This window comes from Helianthus annuus, chromosome 6, assembly GCF_002127325.2.
Source record: "Helianthus annuus cultivar XRQ/B chromosome 6, HanXRQr2.0-SUNRISE, whole genome shotgun sequence".
In the NCBI taxonomy this organism is placed as follows: Eukaryota; Viridiplantae; Streptophyta; class Magnoliopsida; order Asterales; family Asteraceae; genus Helianthus; species Helianthus annuus.
The window spans coordinates 33,287,588-33,309,910 of record NC_035438.2 but is presented as its reverse complement, the minus strand read 5'-3'; the positions used below and the strand labels follow the sequence as shown (position 1 = coordinate 33,309,910).

At 31.5% G+C, this 22,323-nt stretch overlaps 1 protein-coding gene and 1 long non-coding RNA gene across 3 annotated transcripts; both read left to right on the top strand.

Moving 5' to 3' along the window:
• The first annotated feature begins 6,675 nt into the window (after window positions 1–6,675).
• LOC110865159 (11-beta-hydroxysteroid dehydrogenase 1A) lies at window positions 6,676–7,297 on the top strand. 2 transcript variants are annotated; one of them, XM_022114382.2, is made up of 3 exons: window positions 6,676–6,813; window positions 6,888–7,086; window positions 7,180–7,297. In XM_022114382.2, the coding sequence occupies exons 1-3, from the start codon at window positions 6,763–6,765 to the stop codon at window positions 7,272–7,274; spliced, it is 345 nt and encodes a 114-aa protein (XP_021970074.2). In that variant the 5' UTR covers window positions 6,676–6,762; the 3' UTR covers window positions 7,275–7,297. The 2 variants fall into 2 exon arrangements, with proteins under 2 accessions (XP_021970074.2, XP_035830380.1); XM_035974487.1 differs by having other exon boundaries at window positions 6,888–7,090.
• A 10,114-nt stretch (window positions 7,298–17,411) lies between these two features.
• Window positions 17,412–18,123, top strand: LOC118479758. The gene is made up of 3 exons (XR_004860476.1): window positions 17,412–17,543; window positions 17,634–17,768; window positions 17,850–18,123. It is a non-coding gene; the product is annotated as an uncharacterized LOC118479758 (long non-coding RNA).
• Window positions 18,124–22,323: the final 4,200 nt, after the last annotated feature.

The following is a 22,323-nucleotide window of genomic DNA, read 5'->3' as shown; positions in this document are numbered from 1 at the left end:
ATCTCCTACACCGTAGCCCCCAACCACCTCCGCCTCCACTTCAACTGTTAGCTCATCATGACCATCACTGCCCGTGTGCCACTATCATTGACACCTCCACCTCCACCTCTGTTGGTGCATATGTCTGTCGACTTCGTCTTGTATCGAGTCTTGTAATAGATTAGATAGATCAGGGCATGGTATACGAGAAAAACGAGAAAAATGTAGGAAGTGGCCATTTCGCACGAAATGGAACATGTCCATTTCGTACGAAATGGAACTGGCCATTTCGCATGAGTCCATTCCATGCGAAATGGACTGCCTATAAATACGTGTCTTGGTCATTTTATTTGTAACTTTCTGATTCCGGTGCTGAGGTGCTGCCGAAGTGTCTCCAACCTGTAAAACGTTGTGAAATCAATAAACGAGACAATTAAAGTGTATATCAAGCAGATTCTACATCAATACGTTTGTTTCCGCCTCTCGTATTGATCAAAAACTCTTCTGACCGACTCGTTTGGTCGTGCAAACGATCCTGCAAGTGGTATCAGAGCTCAGGAGGAAGAGTTCTTACCGATTCAGCTTGATTTCATCAAAATTCTGATTTCTACGCCTTCTTTTACAAGATTTTTCAAAATTAAACAAGATTTCACGGTTAAAATGAGCTAATTTTCACATATAACGTGCGAAACACTGTTTTAACAAACCCTTGAAAGAATCAGACCTAAAATCGAACTAAAAGTTGATCAATTTGTCAAAAAACCATCTGATTGGGTGACATCAACAGCATTTCGTTCGAAATGGCCCAATTCGTGTGAAACAGACCTCCATTTCGCACGAATTGGACTTCTAGATCACATAAAAGTGTAAGTTCGCTTGAAAGGAACCCCCACTTCGCACGAAATGGTCATTTAGAGAACCATTTCGTTTGAAGTTGATTCCATTTCGCACCAGACCTTCCAATTCGCATCAGGTTGCCCATTTCGTTTGAAAGTAATCTCATTTCGCACGGATTGGTCTTAGCAGACTTCATTTCGTACGAATTGGACAGAAGAGACCTCAGTTCACTTGGATTTGGACTTCCAGTTCGTGTGAAACACATCTAGTTCGTTTGAAAGCTTGTTTGTGTAATCATTCAAAACCAAAACATGGATAACGAGTTTTATAATGCCTTTGCTACTGCCCCGATTACTCCTGTTACTGTTACTCAGAGTGTAACTATGGAAAACGAAACGGGAACGTTACAGAAACATCCAAAGCTAATGGGCATTGAAGAATATCATAGTTGGAAAGAACGTTTCGAGAATTGGGTTCAAGCAAATCATCTAAGGTCTTGGGAGTGTATTGAAACTAAGTATGCTAGACCACTGTCTGATTTGGTAGTTGCAAAGATTATCTCGGAATTTTCAGATAAAGAGAGAGATATGTACAAGGCAGAAAAAATGATGGTTAGTTTACTTCAACAAGCTGTGAAAGAAGATATTTTCATATTACTTCAACATGATAGTAGTGCTTATTCGATTTGGGATGCACTTCGCAAAAAAATCGAAGGAAGTGCAGAGATGATCAAGAGTAAAAAATCATTATTGAAGAAAGAATTTGAATTGTTTACAAGTGTGCCAGGTGAAACTACAAAGACTCTCATTGAGAGATATTGTGATCTAGTGTGTTCAATGTCTCGATTGGAAATTACTAAAACTCCAGAGTAATGGGTTGAGAAATTAGCCGATGCGTTACCTCAAAAAGAATGGGGTACATACCTCATGATTTTGAAGAATTCCGGAGAGTATAGTAGATTGTCGATTGCACAATTTATTGAGAAACTTGAGGGACAAGATCTTGAACAACAAAAGATTGCTAGAATGAAAAATTCAAGCGGTCAACAAGAGATCAAAATGTACTACAAAGGTAATGTTCAAAATGTTGAAGCTAGTCCGAAGATCCAAACCGCGTTCAGCGCAGAGAACTCATCTGGATCAGTAAATCAAAGCTCAATTAACACAAGTGGTTTTTCTTCATATCCAAGTGTCAATCCGGGTGTTCAAAGTTCAAACAATGGTAATGGTCATGTGTTACACTGCAACATCGCGTTGCATCTTCAGAATGGTCAAAATTTCTCTGAAGAAGTCGCTAAAGGTCATATGGCATTACTAGCTACATTGTTAGAATCTTATGAGGGTTTGGTTGCAGGAATGATCGGAAATCCTATGTTGACAAAAGAGGATTACAATCAGATAAATGTTGAAGAAATGGAGCTTATGGATATTAAGTGGTGTTTAACAAGTGTGTTGAGGAGAGGTGAGAAATTTAAGCAGATTACAGGAAGTGATGACTTCCGTGATGCTTATATTTCTACTTTAGGTTTTGACAAATCTAAAGTTACTTGTTTTCGATGCAGGGAAAAAGGACATTTCAAGAGGGAATGTACCAATCGAGAAGCAGGTGGAGCTCAGAATCCGTTCGGGAATAATGATTATTATCGGAAAGCTATATATCAACAAGTTTCTCAACAACCATCATCATCCCATGCTATTGAAGATGGAAAGAAGAAAGCTTATCTAGTTAATCAAGATGATGAAAGAGTGCCATAAAGTTTTAGCTGGGACAAATACATTCCGGCTGATTCAAAAGTTAGAGCATTCATTGCATAAATAGTTCAAGAACCAGAGTTGATGAAAAAGTGGATGAATGTGTTTGCAAATGATGAGAAAAACCATGATGGAAAGTCTGTTTCTTCAGAAGATAGTTCAGAAAAGACACAAGTGTTTGATCAATCATCAACTGATAGTAGCGATGATGAGGAAGAAATTAATCAAATTAACATTGGCAAAACTCATTTATCTCATGAAAGTTTCAAATTTTATTTTGCAGAAAAATTGGAGAAGCTAAAGGAAAAACGAGCAGCAAAAGAAAAGAAAGAAGTAAAATGCGAAAATGTTGCTCAGGAAGATAAAGATGATCAGAGTGAAGAAGTTAAAGTTGCTGAGAAGGTGATTGAAATTGAAAAGATTGTTGAAGTCACAAAACCTTGTCTAAAATGTTTGGAACCTTGCAAACATTGTGAAGAGAAAGATGAGAAGTATCGTGAGCTAGACAAGATGAAAGAAAAATTATTTTGTGATGTCAAATATGTGAAAGAATCGTATGATGTGTTGAATAGAACAGTCAACCAGTTGCAACAGACAAACTCAGAAAGAGAAGATGCTTTAACAATGATGAATGCAGTGATGATGTCTAAGCAGAAGGCTATCAATCACTATATTGAAGAATGTGCAAAGTTGAAGCAGGAGTTAGAGACTGAAAAGATAGAGAATGAAAGAATCAGACGATTGTTGCAAAGTTATTCAAGTTCTGATTATTTGATTGATAGAATTTGTCCAACTGTTGCAGGTTTTGAAGTTTTTCAGGAAAAAAAGACGGAAGAGAAGGATACTGGTAAGAAACAAAGTGTCAGTTATAACAAGTGTCCACCTCCGATCTGGGAAGGTTATTCTCCCACAAAACCAAATGAGGAGCAAGTCAAAAAGGCAGTCAATATAAAGTTAAAGTCCGAAACAACTGATGATTTACCAGACAACATTGACGTCACATTCACATCGTCTGACACTGATCATGAGTCTGAGTTAATAAAGAAAATGGTCGATCAGGTGTTGGATAAGGATGAGGAGTCAGAGTCAAAGTCAAAGTCTGAGTCTGAAAGTTCGAGTTCGTCGGTTGACAGTCCAAAATCGTTGGTCAAAAGTATTTATAATAAAGAATTTTTGTTATCAAAAATTAATTTGAATGACGAAACATTCAAAGTTGCATATACTTTGAATGATTCAGACAAATTATTTTCTGATGAGGAATTTCCAATAAGAAGTGTTCAAATTGAAATGATTAAAAAGGTTTTCAAATTAACAGAAATTAAATTTTCTGAAATAAAAGATGTAAATCTTAATGAAAAACCTAAAAAGTACACTTCAAGAGTTCAACAAAGATTGAACAAGAAAAAAGGTTACAGTTCTGGTTCTGGTTTTCAAAAGAAACCAAACCATAACAGTAATTTCAAAAAGAAAGGTTTAGGTTTTACTTCACCCGAAAATCATAAAAATGAGAGAATTTCTAAAACAAAAACAGTATTTGTTTCAGGGTCCAGTTCTGAAGAAGAAGAAAAGAGCTCATTTTGGAAGCAATTGAACAAAGAATTCTTTGCAGTAAAACAGAAACATGAGAAGAATGGAGTTCATCAGATAAAGGAGACAAGAACCTGTTACCGATGTCAAGAAGTTGGTCACATCGCCTGGAATTGTCCAAAGGCAACCAACATCAAACAGGAAGTTGTTTCTAAACTCAAAGAAAAGATTGTTGATAAAACCGAACCACCAACTGAAAAATTCAAAGTGTTTAAAAACTCAACATATGAAGTTGGTGAATGTTCGAAAAGGTTTTACAAAAGAAGGGTGAATCTTAACAACCAAAATGGGTTGCTAAGAAAACAGATGTGAAATCTGGCGATGATTCTGACTCGTCAAAGTCAGAGGAGCCACAAGCTGAGGTTAAAGGTGATAATCAGTACCGCCAATGGATGACGCAAACTTTCCACCATTGCGGGCTGAAAATTTAAAATCAAAGGTTGGAAAAGTGGAGATCTCGAATCAATTCTATTCTGAAAAGAAAGAATTTGATGTCGAAAAAGCATTTAATGGAAAAGTGAAAAATATTTTTTGGAAAAATGGTCGAGGGTAAGGCCAAAGGGGTAAAAGATTTTTATGAAGAAAAAAGGAATGTTCAAACCCCGAGTGAAACCGAGAAGGTCACACCCAAAGCTGGTCAGGCTTGGGTGTCTGTATTCTTTGCTTGAAAATCCTGACTTGCCGGAGCTCCCAAGTTGGTAATCGTGGAGAATGAATTGGCATCTTTCTTGAGAAATATCACTTTCGTGAATGGTGGTTGTTCAATGATATTTCGACTTTCAAGTGGTAGTATTCTTGAAAAATGTCAAATGATAGTTTGTGCAAGTGGTTGAAAAAAGGGTTTCACCTACAAGTGGTTAATCAAGGTCATTAAGTTTAACTTGATTTAACTTTCATACAAGTGGTAGAGAAACAATGTGATGAATGAAATCCCCGATCTTACAAGTGGTAACAACAAAACTAATTTTCGGAAAAACCATTTTGATTAAAACAAACTTAAGTGTTTTGAAATCATAATGGGAAAATAGTTTGTTGTCACGAGGAGTTCTGATTGTTTATGCCAAGTGGATGGTGAATTAAAGCAATTCACAACAGTTGTCATTTTATTTGTACAGATTGTTTTCAAATTTTCCTTGAAAATCAAAAATCCAAAAACATATTTTTGATTTTAGAGGGAGTAAAAATTTAGAAATTTCGAAAATTTGAAAAAGCAAAAAACATGATAAAAATCAGAAAAAGTCTAAAACATGATAAAATCTCAAAATCCAAAAACATGAGAAAATGAAAATGAATTTTGTTGTGAAAAAGAGGAAATGATAGTACATCAGTGGACAATCACAGCATGCTAAAGAATTGGAAAAGTCAAATGCGATAAACGATCTCACTGACGATATGCCAGTAGGTTTTTATACATTCAGTATATTGTTTTCGAGATATAAACCTAAATATCATGACTTACTTATTTCGTGGGGAACATAAAAGAAATAAAAGAAAATATGTGAACCTTTCTTGATACTTTTTTGCTTTTTGTTTTTAAATACGACTCGTTTCAAGGCAATCTTATTTGGGTCGGAACTTATTTTATTTTGATCCAAATTGGGAATTTGTATGGATACGAGGAAAACACGCTTGCCCTAACAGGGGTTTCCCCCCTTGTGGGCTAGGGGTGGTGCTTTCACGGTGGATCAACCTGCTTTAAAAGCTGCTTCGGCAAAGTGACCAAACACGAGAAAGCGTGTCTGACAACCGACACATGTTTATCCCATTTGCATTTAACGCTTTTGGTTTACTTGCGCCAGAGGTTGTGGACCTGCTAAGTCGAGTCCAAAGGGTTATGTATAGTGATGTCATGACCCCGAGATCTATAAATGTAGTTTTTAAAAAACTTGGTTTTGCTATTAAAAAAGGGGTAGCGGCGCACCTTATTGCCCGGTTACCTTCTATTTCGATGTAATTTCTTATCGAGGTATTTACATATCATTTGTTAAGATAGTATGCTTTGATCGGAACACTCTTTTTGTCAAATTCCCATGACATGCTACCCTACATGCATAAGATTACAATACTCTACATATCAACTTGAATGGATTTAATAAAACATTTTTTAACGAGAAATTGATTTGAACCCGTAACCTCATATTTGTAAGAGGGGACACCATACCACTAGACGAATTAGTCATGGGTGGATTTAACAAAACATATTTGGTAACATAATGCCATATACCATTAGGTAACATTATCTGGACAGTCATGTGCGTTGCAGGCTTCATTCAATTCAGGTAGACTTAATATTTGGTTTTCTAACCATTAAATGAACAATACACGCTAATAAACCAATATAGATACGTACAAAGGATAGCTAATAGTACACATTTCGGTTAGGTATCTTATATGTATTAGACTATTAGCCTCGAAATATATGATTTGAAAGAAGATAAATTAGGTGGTGTGATTATAACCAGCCATGTTTGCAGCCTGCTTTAATAACAGGTTCACAAGTGCCCTTGTGTATTATGTTTCCTTGTTACTTTTGATTCTTGTTTCACCGTTGCTATTAATTTGGGAACTCGTCAACACCGTTCCTTCATGTTTCCGATGTAAGGAAAACATGTCCGGAAAAGTGGTCTTGATCACAGGTGCTTCATCTGGACTTGGAGAGGTACGTATAACACGATTTGTCATCTTTTATTAAAAAAATGGAAGATTTTTTTAATTTGTATTATAAAATGGCAGCTTATCGCTTATGAATATGCAAAACTAGGAGCGTACCTCGCGATTATAGCCAGAAATAAACCAGAGAGTCGACTTGAGCAGGTAGCACACAGAGCTCGTGAACTTGGCTCTCCGGATGTTCTTTTCGTGTTTGCCGATGTGTCAAAGGTAGACGAGTGTAGGATGTTCGTGGATGAGACCGTTAAACATTTTGGTCGTTGTGGGTAACACATAAATGTCTGATAAACTAATTTTAGCACCATCACTTTGTGTGAATTAATATTCATATGCTACTCGATCAACCGTTTTGCAGTGGATCATCTGGTTTGTAATGCAGGAATCGGGCAGGTTTATTGTATCAGTAGTGATGTCACCAAATTCACACAAGTTCTTGTAAGATCAAACTAAACTCATCGTTTTTTTTTTCTTTACATTTTGCATCCCTGACATATTTTAATTCACATATAAAAATTTCTACAATATAAGGTTGATATACATTATTTGTATGAACATTAAACCGATGTAAATATTTAATAATACATACTCACATATGAAATTTATATAATATAAGGTCGATATACATAATTTGTATAAACATTAAGCCGATGTAAATATTTAATAATATATACAATGTGTTTATAATATTTGTCTATAGATAAATATAATATAATATAATATAATATAATATAATATAATATAATATAATATAATATAATATAATATAATATAATATAATATAATATAATATAATATAATATAATATAATATAATATAATATAATATAATATAATATAATATAATATAATATAATATAATATAATATAATATAATATAATATAATATAATATAATATAATATAATATAATATAATATAATATATTTATAAATTTATTGACCCCTACTGACCTTTTCTAAATAATGATTTTAAATCTCTTCAATTTTCTTTTATTCTTAAACGTTTAAAATAATTGAAAATAACCAATTCAAATATAGTTTTTGATTTTATTTCTCAATGTTTGAGCCTTTAAACCTTCTAGGATATTTTTACAATTTCACTTTAATAATACATATTATATAAAACAAATGGATGTAATTTCATTCTTTATATTTAATAGTTAAATTTGATAGCCTGAAAACATAGAAAAGTAAACTTTATTCCAACATTGTTCTGTATTTGTGTGTGTATTTATTTATATATCTACTATTAATTAAATGTTAAGAAGAATTATTAATAAATACTAATAACAAGCCGAACAAGAGGTTTACTATTGGTCTAATCGTTATGAAGGTCATCACGTTGTTACTGTTAGTTTTTTTTTTTTTTTTTGGCAAAATAATTTATAATTTTACAATAAATTTAAAAATATTATGTATTATGTAAATATATTAAAATGAAACAAGGACTAAACTGAAAATACCAAATGCAAAAGAAAAAAAAGGAAATCGAAAACTATTAAAGGGTTTAAAAGATGTAAATTTAATATATGTTCCCCTTCTACTCATAACAACGTCTCGTTTTTTTAAATCTCCAGCTTTTGTTGGCAAAAAAAACTTCTTGGTTATGCACGTGTTTAAAAACAAATGAAAAGGAGATCATGTGTCACCGTAGATTACTTTCGTTTATTCATAAAAGAAGTGAAACTTGTTCAAAACTGTATACCTAAATAAAAACGTAAACATATTACCTATCTTTTACATTTCACATGTGTAAAATGAGCTAAATATCAAACTATAGTATTACTATAATTTTTTAACATATGTTAACACCTTCAGTTTGATATATTATACCTCCATTTTATATATTTATACTTTCATTTCATGCATTTATACCTTAATTTCATGTATTTTAAAAAAAAGTTAGCCAAAGTTTGGTTTTGGCTATTAAATGAATCAATTCAAAAACCGTCGATCTAACCAAATAAACCGAACTAATTAACCAAAAACCGACCTATTAAGAAAATAGACTAACCGATAACTTCGGTTTAGGTCGAGAATAATAACCTAACCAACCGAACAATTCACACTTTGGCAATGTTTATGTTTCCCCTTATATCGAGCGGGCACCCTCAAAGTTTATATATAAGGGTGAGTTCATTAGGGAATCATGGGTAAAACATTTAATACAACTCGTAAAAAATCATTTGTGCTTGTAAAAATAATCTTTTTTTAATATTATTTTGGAGTTTTTGCATGTAAACACGTGTAGAAGTCGTTGTAATAAACAAAAAAAAAGACATAAAAATTTCAAAAAAAAAAATAATTCAAATACATTAAAAACTTACAAAAAATATTTTTTTTATTTGAGTGAATTCTACATTTGTTTATATGCAAAAAAAATGCAAAAATATCTTTTATTTCTATTTAAAAATGATTTTTAGTAAGTTTTTCTACATGTAAAACTAGTGGTTCCTTACTGTTTCGAGTTACCCATTAAACCTAACATAATCCTCACACACACGCGGAAGAGTTATCTTGAGAACACTAAATATTGCGAGAACCGTGAGAATTAATGAAAAAATCAGTATTTTTTAATACAGTCCTCATTTTAATTAAGATGATTTTTTTAAAGAGAACTTACTCTTTAAATAACTAATCACTCCTCTCAAAATCACTCTTAATAAATTTTTTACACATATGTAAATACAACAAATTTATACAATGTAAAAAATTTGTTAACGAAGAATTGTAAATTTAAACGTATAAATTTACTTTCAAAGATTGTATTCGAATAATAATAATAAGTGTAAAAAATAGAATTTTGATGAATATTCACTAATTCTTGCGCTTCTTACGAAATATATGTGTTCTCATTTTAACCTTGTCGTGTGTGTGTGTGTATATATATATATATATATATATATATATAGTGGAGGGTTCAAATAAGAAGAATTTTTTTGTAAGAATAAAAAAGAAGAAATTTCAACCAATAAGAATCCTTCATTTTACTTAATTTAATTTTTTTATTTAATATTAGTGTAAGGATATATTGGTAAACTTAGATAGATCATTAATTGGTAGTCTTCCTTTTTAATAGCTAACTATATTAAATTTGTAACTTATTTTAAATAAATATTTTTGAAGAAGAAAAAAATTAATTTAAAATGTAGGATAAATTACGAGGTGTGTAGGATAATTTTCAATATGTGTAGGATAAATTTCAAAATGTGTAGGATAAATTTTGATGTGTGAAGGCAAAAATTTTAGTGTGTAGGATTATAGTATTTAGAGTTAAATGCTTGGTTGGTCCCTGTGGTTTGCAAAAATTTCATACTTGGTCCTAGTGGTTTACTAATTACACGCGTGGTCCCAAAGGTTGTCAAAAATGAACTCGGTTGGTCCCCTGACCTAACCTCTGCTAAATTTCTCAGTTAACTATGTGCGAAATGACTATATTACCCCTGAAAGTCCAATCATCTTCTTCAACCTCTAACACTACCACCTCCTCCATCTTCACAACCCACCACAACCTGCAACTACCTCCACAACCCACTGGAAAACTTATTCCCACCCAAAGAAAGAATCTGCGTTTCTGTAGAAAAAATCACCGGAATCTCACCAGAGAATTCATTGTAAGACAAGTCAATGTAAGCAAGAAGAGGATTATCCGCAAAAGGCAGGCCTGAAAGTCGGTTTCTCGACAAGTCCAAAAGCAGCAGCCGGTAAATATTGGATATTGGAACCGGAATATGCCCGGAAAATTGTTTCCGGACAACATAAGGATCCTAATCGCTCTGGCATTGCCTATATTCTCCGGTAACTCACCGGAAAAATTGTTTCTTGACAATGCAAGAACCGATAAACTTGAAGATTCAAACAGTTGAGGCCGGAGTTTTCCGGTGAGCTTGTTGTCGGATAGAATTATGCTTCCAACATCCATCTTTGCTAGTTAGCCAATTTGGAAATCCACCCTCAATTTGGTTATTGCTCAAATCAAGAAAATCCAAATCTTTTTGTGTTGAAATCCATTATGGGATGTGTAAATAAGCACGCATAGCAAGCGAACCTTTAAAGTTCAAGAAGGACAAATTTGTAGTTGCAGGTTGTGGTGGTGTAAGAGGTTGAAGAAGATGATTGGGCTTTCAGGGGTAATATAGTCATTTCACACATAGTTAACTGAGAAATTTAACAGAGGTTAGGTCAGGGGACCAACCGAGTTCATTTTTTGACAACTTTTGGGACCACGCGTGTAATTAGTAAACCACTAGGACCAAGTATGAAATTTTTGCAAACCACAGGGACCAACCAAGCATTTAACTCTAGTATTTATGACTAATTAATTAGTCAAAAATAATAATAAATGTGAGGAGAGAAAAACTATATATATATAATAAAAAAATCAGGAAAACAGGAAAACACTAATTTTACATGTAAGAAATCATTTTTACATAAATCTTTTGGAGTGTTTTCATATAAACACATGTAGAAACCATTGAAATAAGGAAATTAATTTTTGTAACTTTTTTTTTATTTTTTTTAATTCTGTTTTAAACATTTATTTCAACATTTTTATTAAAACAGTTTCTACGTATGTTTATATGCAAAAAAAAACTTTGAAAAAGGTTAGGTAAAAATAATTTTTTTACATGAAATTTTTATGGGTTATTTGGCAAAAGTATATTTATTTTTATTTGAACGGCTTCTACAAGTTTTTATATGATAAACCCTGAAGAAATTATTTAAAAAAAGATTTTTTTAGTTATTTTAAAATATAAAATTAGTGTTCTGGGTTTCCTACTTTTATGATTCTCAAATAATCTCACACTATATATATGTGTGCGTGTGAGATAAAGATCAAGAGAACACCCCCGTAAGTTGTGAAAATTTAGAGAACTCTGACTTCTCGTGCGAGTTTTGCCCCCATTTTTTTGCACACGCGTAGATTAAAATGTTACAAACACAACTGTAAAAAAAAATCAAAGCCTTGTTTCCAACCTTAATATGTAAAAAGATGCTAACATCTGCGTTTACACTAGTTGTAAGGGGCTTTTATGTGTGGTGTAAATCAATAAAACTAGTTTATTTCGGAAAAGTTAATTTTTTAGGATTTTTGGTACAAAAAGATTGAAAAAACCTTTTGTAAAGCCGATTTCTCTAAGTTCTCACAACTTGTAGAAGTTTTCATTTTATTCCACCTCCCTCACCGTCCAGTCATAGCCATTGATTTGAAAAACATAAATATATATATATAGGGTTAAGTTCATTTGTGAACAACCCTCTTGATTGTGAACACTAGTGAACTAATCTTAGCCCTTAATTATCAATACACAAGTATAAATCATGGTCATGATTTAATGATGAAAATAAACTAGTGTATTTTACGATTTGATGATGTAATTGTCAGGATTTGTTCACTCAGATCATAAATACACTAGTGTTCACTCTAGAACTTCACCATATGTGTGTGTGTGTATATATATATATATATATATATATATATGGGGATTTAAATGTGAACGCTAAATATTGCGAGAACCGTGAGAACGAATGAAAAAACCGTGAGAACTTGGTCAAAAACAACTCAAATTCAAAATTTCTTTTTACACTTATCATTATTATTCGAATACAATGTAAGAAATTTATTTTGCACGTCTAAATTTACGTTAATTAAAGAAAATTACACATGTGTAAGTTTGCCATTTACAGATGCGTAAATTTGTTATATTTACACGTGTAAAAAATCTAATAAGAGTAATTTTGAGAGAAGAAATGAATTATTTAATGTTGTAACTTCTTTTTTGAATGTTATATTTTAATTACAATGAGGTTTGTGTTAAAAAAAATTGGTTTTTATTGGTTTTTTCGTTCGTTCTCACGGTTCTCGCAATATTTAGCGTTCTCAAGATAACTCTCCCCTATATATATATATATATATATATATATATATATATATATATATATATATATATATATATATATATATATATATAGGGTTGAGTTCATTTCAGAACTCTAAATAACTACAGAACTTTCAGAACTCCTAATAAACAATCATTTTATATATAAGTTTTTGTATTTAGGATCTTTTTATCATCTATTATACGTATTTCTTTGATTACATACATGTTAAAAGTAGTTTACATATGTTTAATTACCAAAATTATATATATGTGTCATAACTAATTACATATATGTAAAAAAACTAGTTTACATATGTGTAATTATAAAATTACATATAAAAATGATAAAATTACTCTTAACATGTATGTAATCGTAAAAATACACATAATAAATGATAAAATTATCCTAAACATGAAAATATATAAATAAAAAGATTTTTTATTAGGAGTTCTGCGAGTTCTGTAAATATTTATGGTTCTGAAATGATCCTGGCCCTATATATATATATATATATATATAGAGAGAGTAAGGTTAACATACAAAAAGCCTTATCATACATCACGTAGGAGACAATGGTAACCGTTGGATCAGGGGTATAATCACGCATGGGACCACATAATCACGCATGGGACCACATGGGACCACATAATCACGCATGGGACTATAATCATGCACGTTCTATGATAATAACGCACGTTATATTTTTTGTCATGTATGTTAATGTAGGTTAAGCCCTGAAGTACATTATACTTTCTATATATATATATATATATATATATATATATATATATATATATATATATATATATATGGAGAAGATCATGCGAGAACCACCTCTTATTGCGAGACAACGAGAACCAATGTGAACACAACCAAAAATGCCTAAAAATAGCTAAAAATCACACAAATTTTTTTTTTTTTAATATTTTTATATAAAAATCGCTACTTTTTGAAGCAAAAAAAAGAAAAAATTAAAAAAAAAAATTTGGCCACTAACAGTAGCGATTTGAGCATAAAAAATATTAAAAAAAAATTTAGATTTTTTTTTTGATTTTTTTAGATTTTTTTAGGTTTTTTGGGGGTTTAGTTTTTAGCATTTTAGCTTGGGAGGGGGGTTTAGGTTTTTGGGGGGTGGGGGAGGGGGTTTAGGTTTTTTTTTAGGTTTTTTTGGGGTTTTAGTTTTTAGCATTTAGCTTTGGGGGGGAGGGTTAGTTTTTTTTTTTTTTTTTAGGGGGTGGGGGGTTTAGGTTTTTTTTTGGGGAGGGGGGGTAGGTTTTTTTAGCTATTTTAGGTTGTGTTCACATTGGTTCTCAAGGTTCTCGCATGAGCCCCTCCCTATATATATATATAGCGGGGGTTTAAATGAGAAGAAAATATTTTGTAAAAATAAAAGAGTAAGTTTAAACCAATAGATTTGCTTCATTTGATATATTTATTGTTATTTTAAGGGCATATGGGTATTTATATGAAAATGATTAATTTACTATATTCTTTTAAATTTATTAACTAAATTAAACTAATAACTTATTAAAAAAATCTCTTTCAAAGCAAATCTAATTTTTGGGTGAAGGAAAATTTCGATTAGTAGAATAATTTTATAGATGTGTATGTGTATGATAAATGTTTCTTGCCTAATTAATTAGAAAAAAAAAATATTCAGGAGTGGTACCAATAAATAAGTTTTGGCTTAAGAATTTTTATGAATAATTTCAAAGAAGTGTGTATGGGGAACAGTAATTCATCAATAATTAGAGATCAGTGTTCAAACCTGTACGCCTAATCAAAGACGTAGAGAAATACCTAATATCAGAGTTTGTAGTATGCCTAATTTTAAAGTTCTTTTTTTTTTTTTTTTTTTTGTGTCCTAACAAGTTGTTCTAGTGGTTAGTTATTTGGTTTCTCTTCTTGAGGTCCCAAGTTCAACTCCCACTAGCATCACTTTGAAGGACATTGGTGGTGGCAATGAAGTTTAGAACTAGGCCTCTTTGGAGGTTGCCAGTTCGAAACCGAGCCGAACCAGGTTTTACGGTAGTGGGCCTTCAGACAGCGGGTTTTCCCCGGAACTAGTGGCTTGGTGGCTCGGGTATGCATCCAACTCTGACTGCTATGGAGGAGGGGGTGCATTTGCTCAATTGAGGGCATTCCATGATACTTATCCGGTGATTTAGTTGGCCATTAAAAAAAACGTAATTTTAAGTTTTTAAAATGTAAAAAGGTTTTCCATATGAACAAATTACTTTTTATTTATTTATTGAAAAAACTGTAAAAAAAAATTTCAAAACTGTATACCTAATTAAAGAAGTAGACAAATACCTAATATCAAAGTTTGTAGTATACGTAATTTTAAGTTTTTAAAATGTAAAAAGGTTTTCCATATAAACAAATTGCTTTTTATTTATTTATTGAAAAAACTGTAAAAAAAAAAAAATCAAAACTGTATACCTAATTAAAGACGTAAGCAACTAATTACATATCTTCACATTTTCATATATTATATAATCCTGGCCTTAAAAATATTAAAATAATAATAATAATAATCTACCCCAGATAAACACGTAAACTAATTAATTTACTACATCCTCACATTTTCACATGTATAGCAATAGCTACTTACTACTATAGTGTTTAGTATAATTGCAGAAATTGCTACTCATCAGTCGGTCAGTAGGGTAGGGACTAGCGATTAGTAAAAGATTATCAGAATTAACTGAAATTAATTGGGATTAATTGTGATTAATCGACGACTAATCCAGATTAATCAACGCCTAGTCAGAATTTTTACAATCATGGTCTTTAGTAGTAGTGAACATTTTTTTTATCCTTAATTGCTTTTGGTTATTGATCAAGAAAAAATTTGGAGAAATTTGTTCAGAACTACACCTCAAAATATTTACATGTTAATTCACCTACTTTTTATATGACTAAATTACATAAATCAACATTTATGTTATACCTAAACTGCACTTTATACCTTTCACTATAAAATTGACAAAACACAACCTTTATGTTCATGTTTTGTAACGTTCTATAACCTTTACAACTAACGTCGTCCAAAAACACAGTTAAGTTACCTCACATGCTTTGCATGTGAGGGTACTATGGTCTTTGATTACATAAAGGTTGATTTGTGCAAAAAAAAATGTCATTATATATAGTAATTTTTTTTTTTTTTTGCAAAAACATTATTATTTGTTAATAAATATATATCTATATATATAAAAAATTAGTTTTCAATTTATTTTGTAACATTTAGATTTTAATATTTTTATAAATAAATAATAATGACAAGATAAATTAATTTTTATATAAAGTATAAATAAAACACAAATTCTTCTAAAATAAAGTTATTGTAATATCCGGAATATTTTTATAATTATAACGGATGTTTTAAAAGTACTCAATTTAAAAGTTATTTTTTATGTATATGTAAGTATGTGTTTATAAAAAACAAAATATTAGACAAATTTATATCAATAACAGAAACTACTAAATTAATTTGACGTTTAAAAAAATCATTAATAAACTCCAGTAAATAAATTCTAAATATATAATATGTAAATAATACAAATGCAATATTAAAAATATATATGCAGTTTAAGACATTCTATTATTTCCTATTGGATTTGTATTAGTATTACTTACATATTATATATTTAAAATTTGTTTACTGAAGTTTATTAAAAAAATTTAAGCGTCAAATCAATTTATTAGTTTCTTTTATCGATATAAATTTGTCTAATATTTTTATTCTATAAACGCATACTTACATATACATAAAAAATACCTTTTAGTTTGAGTAGTTTTAAAACGTAAGTTATAATATATATAATTATAAAAATATTCTGGATATTACAATAACTTTATTTTAAAAGAATTTGTGTTTTAGTTATACTTTATATAAAAAGTAATTTATCTTGTCATTATTATTTACTTTATAAAAATGTTAAAATCATAATTTTTATAAAATAAATTTAAACTATTTTTTATATATGTTTATGTATAAATATATAATTATTAACAAATAATAATGTTTTTGTAAAAAAATATTTTACTATATATATAATAACATTTTGGACAAATAAACCTTTATGTTATAAATAATTTTTTTTTGCACAAATCAACCTTTATGTTAAAAAAGACCGTAGTACTCTCACATGCAAAGCATGTGAAGTAACTTAACTGAGTTTTTAGACAATGTTAGTTGTAAATGTTATATAATGTTACAAAACATGAACATAAAGGTTGAGTTTTGCTGATTTTATAGTGAAAGATATAAAGTGCAATTTAGGTATAAGGTTAATTTATACAATTTTGTCTTTTTATATTGTACCTTTAAAACTATACATTTCTGTGTTATGTGACTTGAACTCTAATCATATTCATGTAAGGATAAGCATTTTTTACACACAAAAGACATAAAACATTACCTCTATATATATATATATATATATATCAAAGTTTGTAATATATAATTTTGGGTTTTTAGGATATTCATTCATTATTTTTCAAATACACGTCTAGATATGAAATTAATATTTATGTTTTATACACATGGGATTGTCATCAATTTCACACAACTATTAAAATTAAAGTAATGTTATGCAATCATAAGTTGTTGCATTAAATTTGTAGCTTTACACGTTTTCAAAGATTCTATAGCAATTCGTATCAGTTATACTAACGACTTTGGTGGGTTTTTGCATGCAGAACACAAACTTTTGGGGATCGGTTTATCCAACTCATTTTGCAGTTCCACACCTCAAAAAAACCAATGGAAAGATCATTGTCAATTCCTCATTAGGTGCTTTGTTGGGCGCACCTGGAGGCTGCGTCTATAACGTAAAGAACACGATTCAATCCATTAATTTTCGTGTGCCACTTTTCTTAATTGTTTAACCATAATAGCTTTTGGTGCAAGTTGTCTATCAGGCAAGTAAAGCAGCATTGATCAGCTTCTATGAGTCCTTAAGATTTGAAGTTTCCCCAACGGTAACAATAACAATCTTGATGCTCGGTTTCATACAAACAGACTTCATAACAGCCAAATATACACGTTTAAAAAAAGTAAGTAATATCAGTTCTTTTCCCTCGGAATCACAAAATGACAATTCATTGTTACCAAAAGCTGCATTACTAATTTGACAGGATTTGAGAGATGTAGTCCCAACAATGGAGGCTGAACCATGTGCAAAAGTTGTCGTTGATGGTATACGTAAAGGTGCAACATACATTACAGAACCAAGGATCTTTAAGACTAATGTATTGTTAAAGTTACTTTTTCCACAAGTACACCATTTCTTCTACAGTTGTTTTTCCTCCTTAGTAGAGAACTACAAATCCTCCTTATAAAGAACTAAAAAAGAGATGGATAATTTTTTGTTTAAAAAATGTTGGTGTAATTGTTGGATGTGGAGTGGAGTTTGAGTCATATCTAAACAGATTCATTATTCTGTGAATTTCAAGTTTCTTGTAATATATAAAATCTTATGTGTGTATCTATCCTCCCTACATATTATTATCAAACTAGATCAGTTAAATTGATTGTAACTTGATTATGGTTATTGAGATCTGCATTCTTGAATTCTAAACCCTTATCACATCAAATAATAACAACTTTCTTCTTTAAAGAATTTTCAATCCTTGAGACGAAACCTTCAACTTTCTCAGTGGTTTCACTTTTGCCAGTCAGAAAATACACCCGGGAATATCTCGAAAAGTCATGCATAATTACAAGACAATATGTACTTTTTGCAATGCTTTTGACATTCACTAGACCAAAGAAATCCATATGAATCAATTGTAATTGTTGATGCATATTCTGTGACAACAGCTTAATAGTTTAATAGTTTAGTGATATTTTGTAATGGGCTTATCATTATTGGTTAGTGAGTTTATGATTGTAATGGGCTTGAAGAATGGTCTATCCCTGTCCCAAGCCTAGTTCGCATACATGTGTTATATAAATAGGTTTTGTGATTAGGGTTTGGTTAAGCCTAGTAACCAGCTTTAAGATTCTACAGAGAGAGAAAAATGGAGAGAAGGAAAGAGAGAGAGAGAAAGAGAGAGAGTGAGAGAAAGAGAAAGAGAGAGAGAGAGAGAGAAACGAGATCACAGAGGTTGTGTGTTTGTGAGTCTTGAGTTGATTGTAAAACTGCAAGTTTAGATAATCAATAGAAGACTGTTTGAAAGTATTTGTGTTTGTTCTGTTTCTACTGTTTTATGTGTCCGTCTGATCTAGAGGATTCAGCACTCTAGATTGGATTTTCAATCTTGTCAAGATCCAAGGATTAAGGGACCTACAGTAATGGAGCATCATTGGAGTTCTCAAGCTTAGACTTGTGATGCCTTTGGCACATGCGATATACTTCTCGGTGAAATTGAAATATTTGTAAGGCAAACCGCGAACTAGGCTTTGTTTCACAAGACGTTTGGTATTCAAGCAACCTAATGCTATAGTTTTCTTACAAAAATTTACAGGATTTTGAATACCCATTAGTCTATTACGTGATTTTGAATACTCATGAGTCCATTACGTGATTTTGAATACCCATTACGTGATTACACATTCAACATAAACCATTACATGATTACACATTCAATAATAAGAACTTGATTGTTTATGTTTTATTACGTGATTAAATCTCTAATATACGGCATTATGTGGTTATCATAGGTTGATTTGGCTAATGTTTTGTATATAATTTATCCTTAATACGTTATTAGACCTGAAATATTAGGTATTCCATATGAGATATTATGTATTACATGTTTTTGTTTTTATGTAATTACTTGGTGTGGTTTCACATAAAATACTATAATGAAATCATGTAATCATGAAATGGGTATTCAAAATCACGTAGTCACGCAATAATACATAGTCAACTATTGTTATGTAATTACGTAATCACTTAGTGTGGTTTCACATACTATAATGAAATCACGTAATCACGTCATGGGTATTCAAAATCATATAGTCATGTGCTGGATATTCAAAATTACGTAATGGGTATTCAAAATCATGTAATTTTTTTTAAGAAAACTATAGCAATAAGCCACTCTAATTAAAGAGAATGAAATGCTCGTTAATACGGAGTAATTTTTTAAAAAGTTATTAATATATGAAAAAGTTATAGTTGTTTGAAAATCAATGAGGGAAGAGTTCAAGTGAGAAAGGACCAGAATACCCTTTCTCTATTTGTTTCTTCAATTGATTGAACATGAGATTTACGAAATTGCCACTGCCTTATTTTGATCCAATGATCTTAGAAGATCAATGACTAAGTTTGTCTCCTATACTTCATACAAAATTGGGAGAGATGACGGAAAGTAATTTCCGTAAGCGGTTATCCCTTCACCGTTAATCGCTAACGTTATGTGTGTGCACACGGATCGTGGGTACGATCAACGGCTGGGGTGATGCCACATGGAAAGTGGGCAAATGTGGATCCTTCTCCCAGTTAGTGTCATCACCGTGATCTCGAGGGATGCTAAGGATGGTGCCACGTGGCTATTCGGTTATAACCGAATGGTCTGTGCACGATGATACCTTCTAGAAGGGTTACAGCTGTAATCCTATGTGCTTTTCCTTATGCTAATTCTGCTGTGATAGAAAAGTTATTTTTTGTCCAAGTCTGGGGTGTTATCCGTGCGGAGGTGTTGTTAGGACTTTATCCTATCTGTTGCATGAAAGCTTGCGCAAGGATATGTTATTTCTCTCTTGGAGCGCGGATGTTGGAGATTGTTTTCTTTTAAGTTCTTTTCTTTAGAACCAGTGGGCTGCCGCGCAAAGGTTCTTCGAAAGAGGTTCATTGGTGGTAGGATTATGGTATGGTCCTGAATACCTGTGCAAGGTTTTTGGGACCTTACCCCTTCAGCGCCAAAAAATTTTGCATAGCACCGGCTTGAGACTTCACCAATTCATCCGCTCGTTTCCTTTTTTGACGTTTTTGCCATCTGGAGACCGGAAGCTTGTTTAGGAGCCATTAACGCCTAAAAATACAACAACACTTAATCGGTATGAATATATGAACAAACTTACAGACTTGACCTGATGATGTATATGATGATTATCAGTATCAGATTATTAAACTTTCAATATATCAAAGTTCGATCAGATTCAAAGTTTCAGATTATATTTGATCCAAGTTCGATCAGATTATCAAACTTTCAAACTTCCAATATATCAAAGTTCGATCAGATTCAAAGAATCAATCAATAAAACAATTATATCAGAAATCAAACTTTCAGAATCAATATATCAATCAGATGTTCAATCGGAAATTCAGATTAAACTTTCAATTCAAAGTTTCAGATTATATATATCAATCGGAAATTCAGAATCAATATATCAATCGGAAAATCAGAATCAAAGTTTCAATATATCAATCGGAAATTCACCTAATGTTCGGAATCGTCTCCTGCTGTTCTTCTCCTGATGTTCGTCCGTTCAGTTTCCTGCGTGGCTAGCCGCTGCGTATTTCTTTTTTTTTTTTTAAATCATATTAGTATTGGATTGGGCCCAATAAAACTATTGTTAAGTTGGGTAAATTATAAAGAATACAAATGCATTTGATAATTGGCCTTTATATTGGATTTGTTATGTGTGTACAATTTTTTTTAAATAACATATATATATCGAATTTTTTTTAAAAAAAATCTCGTGCCCCTCGAAAAAACGGGCCTTGTGCAGAAGTCCTCCCTGCACAGATAAAGAGCCACCCATGAGGCTATATGAGAATCAGTCAACATTAAGTGTGTTTGGTTGACTAACAGAATACCTTTATATTTGTCGGGAAGCCTCTTAAGATTCAAAATGATGTTGAATGAAATTTTACCCATTTATCCATTCATCTGTGTTCATCATAACCCTCAGCCGACCACTCACGCACCACCTCCTCGACCCACCGCCAACCAATCAGGTCGAGCAAAGTCAGTCCTTTTACTGATTCAGAGTCACTTACCTAATCAGACCTCTTAGTGGCTCGGCACTTAGTGCCGCAGAGGTTTCCAAATAGCCCCTAAGTTTCAAAATGATGTTGAATAAAATTTTTACCCATTTATCCATTCATCTGTGCTCCTGACCCTCACTCAACCACTCACGCACCACCACATCGTCATACTCTTATTGGCTCAACACTTACTGGTTCAAAGTCTCCTTACCTAGTCAGTCTGCTCACTGGCTCAGTACTCTTTGCTGGTGCATTGGTTTCCAAACAGCTGCTAAATAAATTAAGGATTCATAATGAAATGTATGCCTAATAAATAAGTAACTAGTTGCGTCACTTGTCACAATTGAGCCCAAGATTGTTTTTATCTTTTCTCTTATTTCACCTCTTTCAGTCATATCTTATCTTAAAATGTCGTTTTATAATTACTCAATCTTCATATTAACTATTTAATATTCTATTTATTCAAATCGTGTAGTATATGGATTTATAACTAAGTGTGTACGTGTGTGTATATATATTTAAAAATATATTTGAAAATAGATGTAGCATTGAAAGAGAAACGAGTGTTCGGAATTAATCTGATGTGGCATATCAGATGGGTGTTTATAAGCATTTGAAATATTTAGCGTTGGAGATGCTACTCTAATGATTCAATAATTGAATATGTGTGT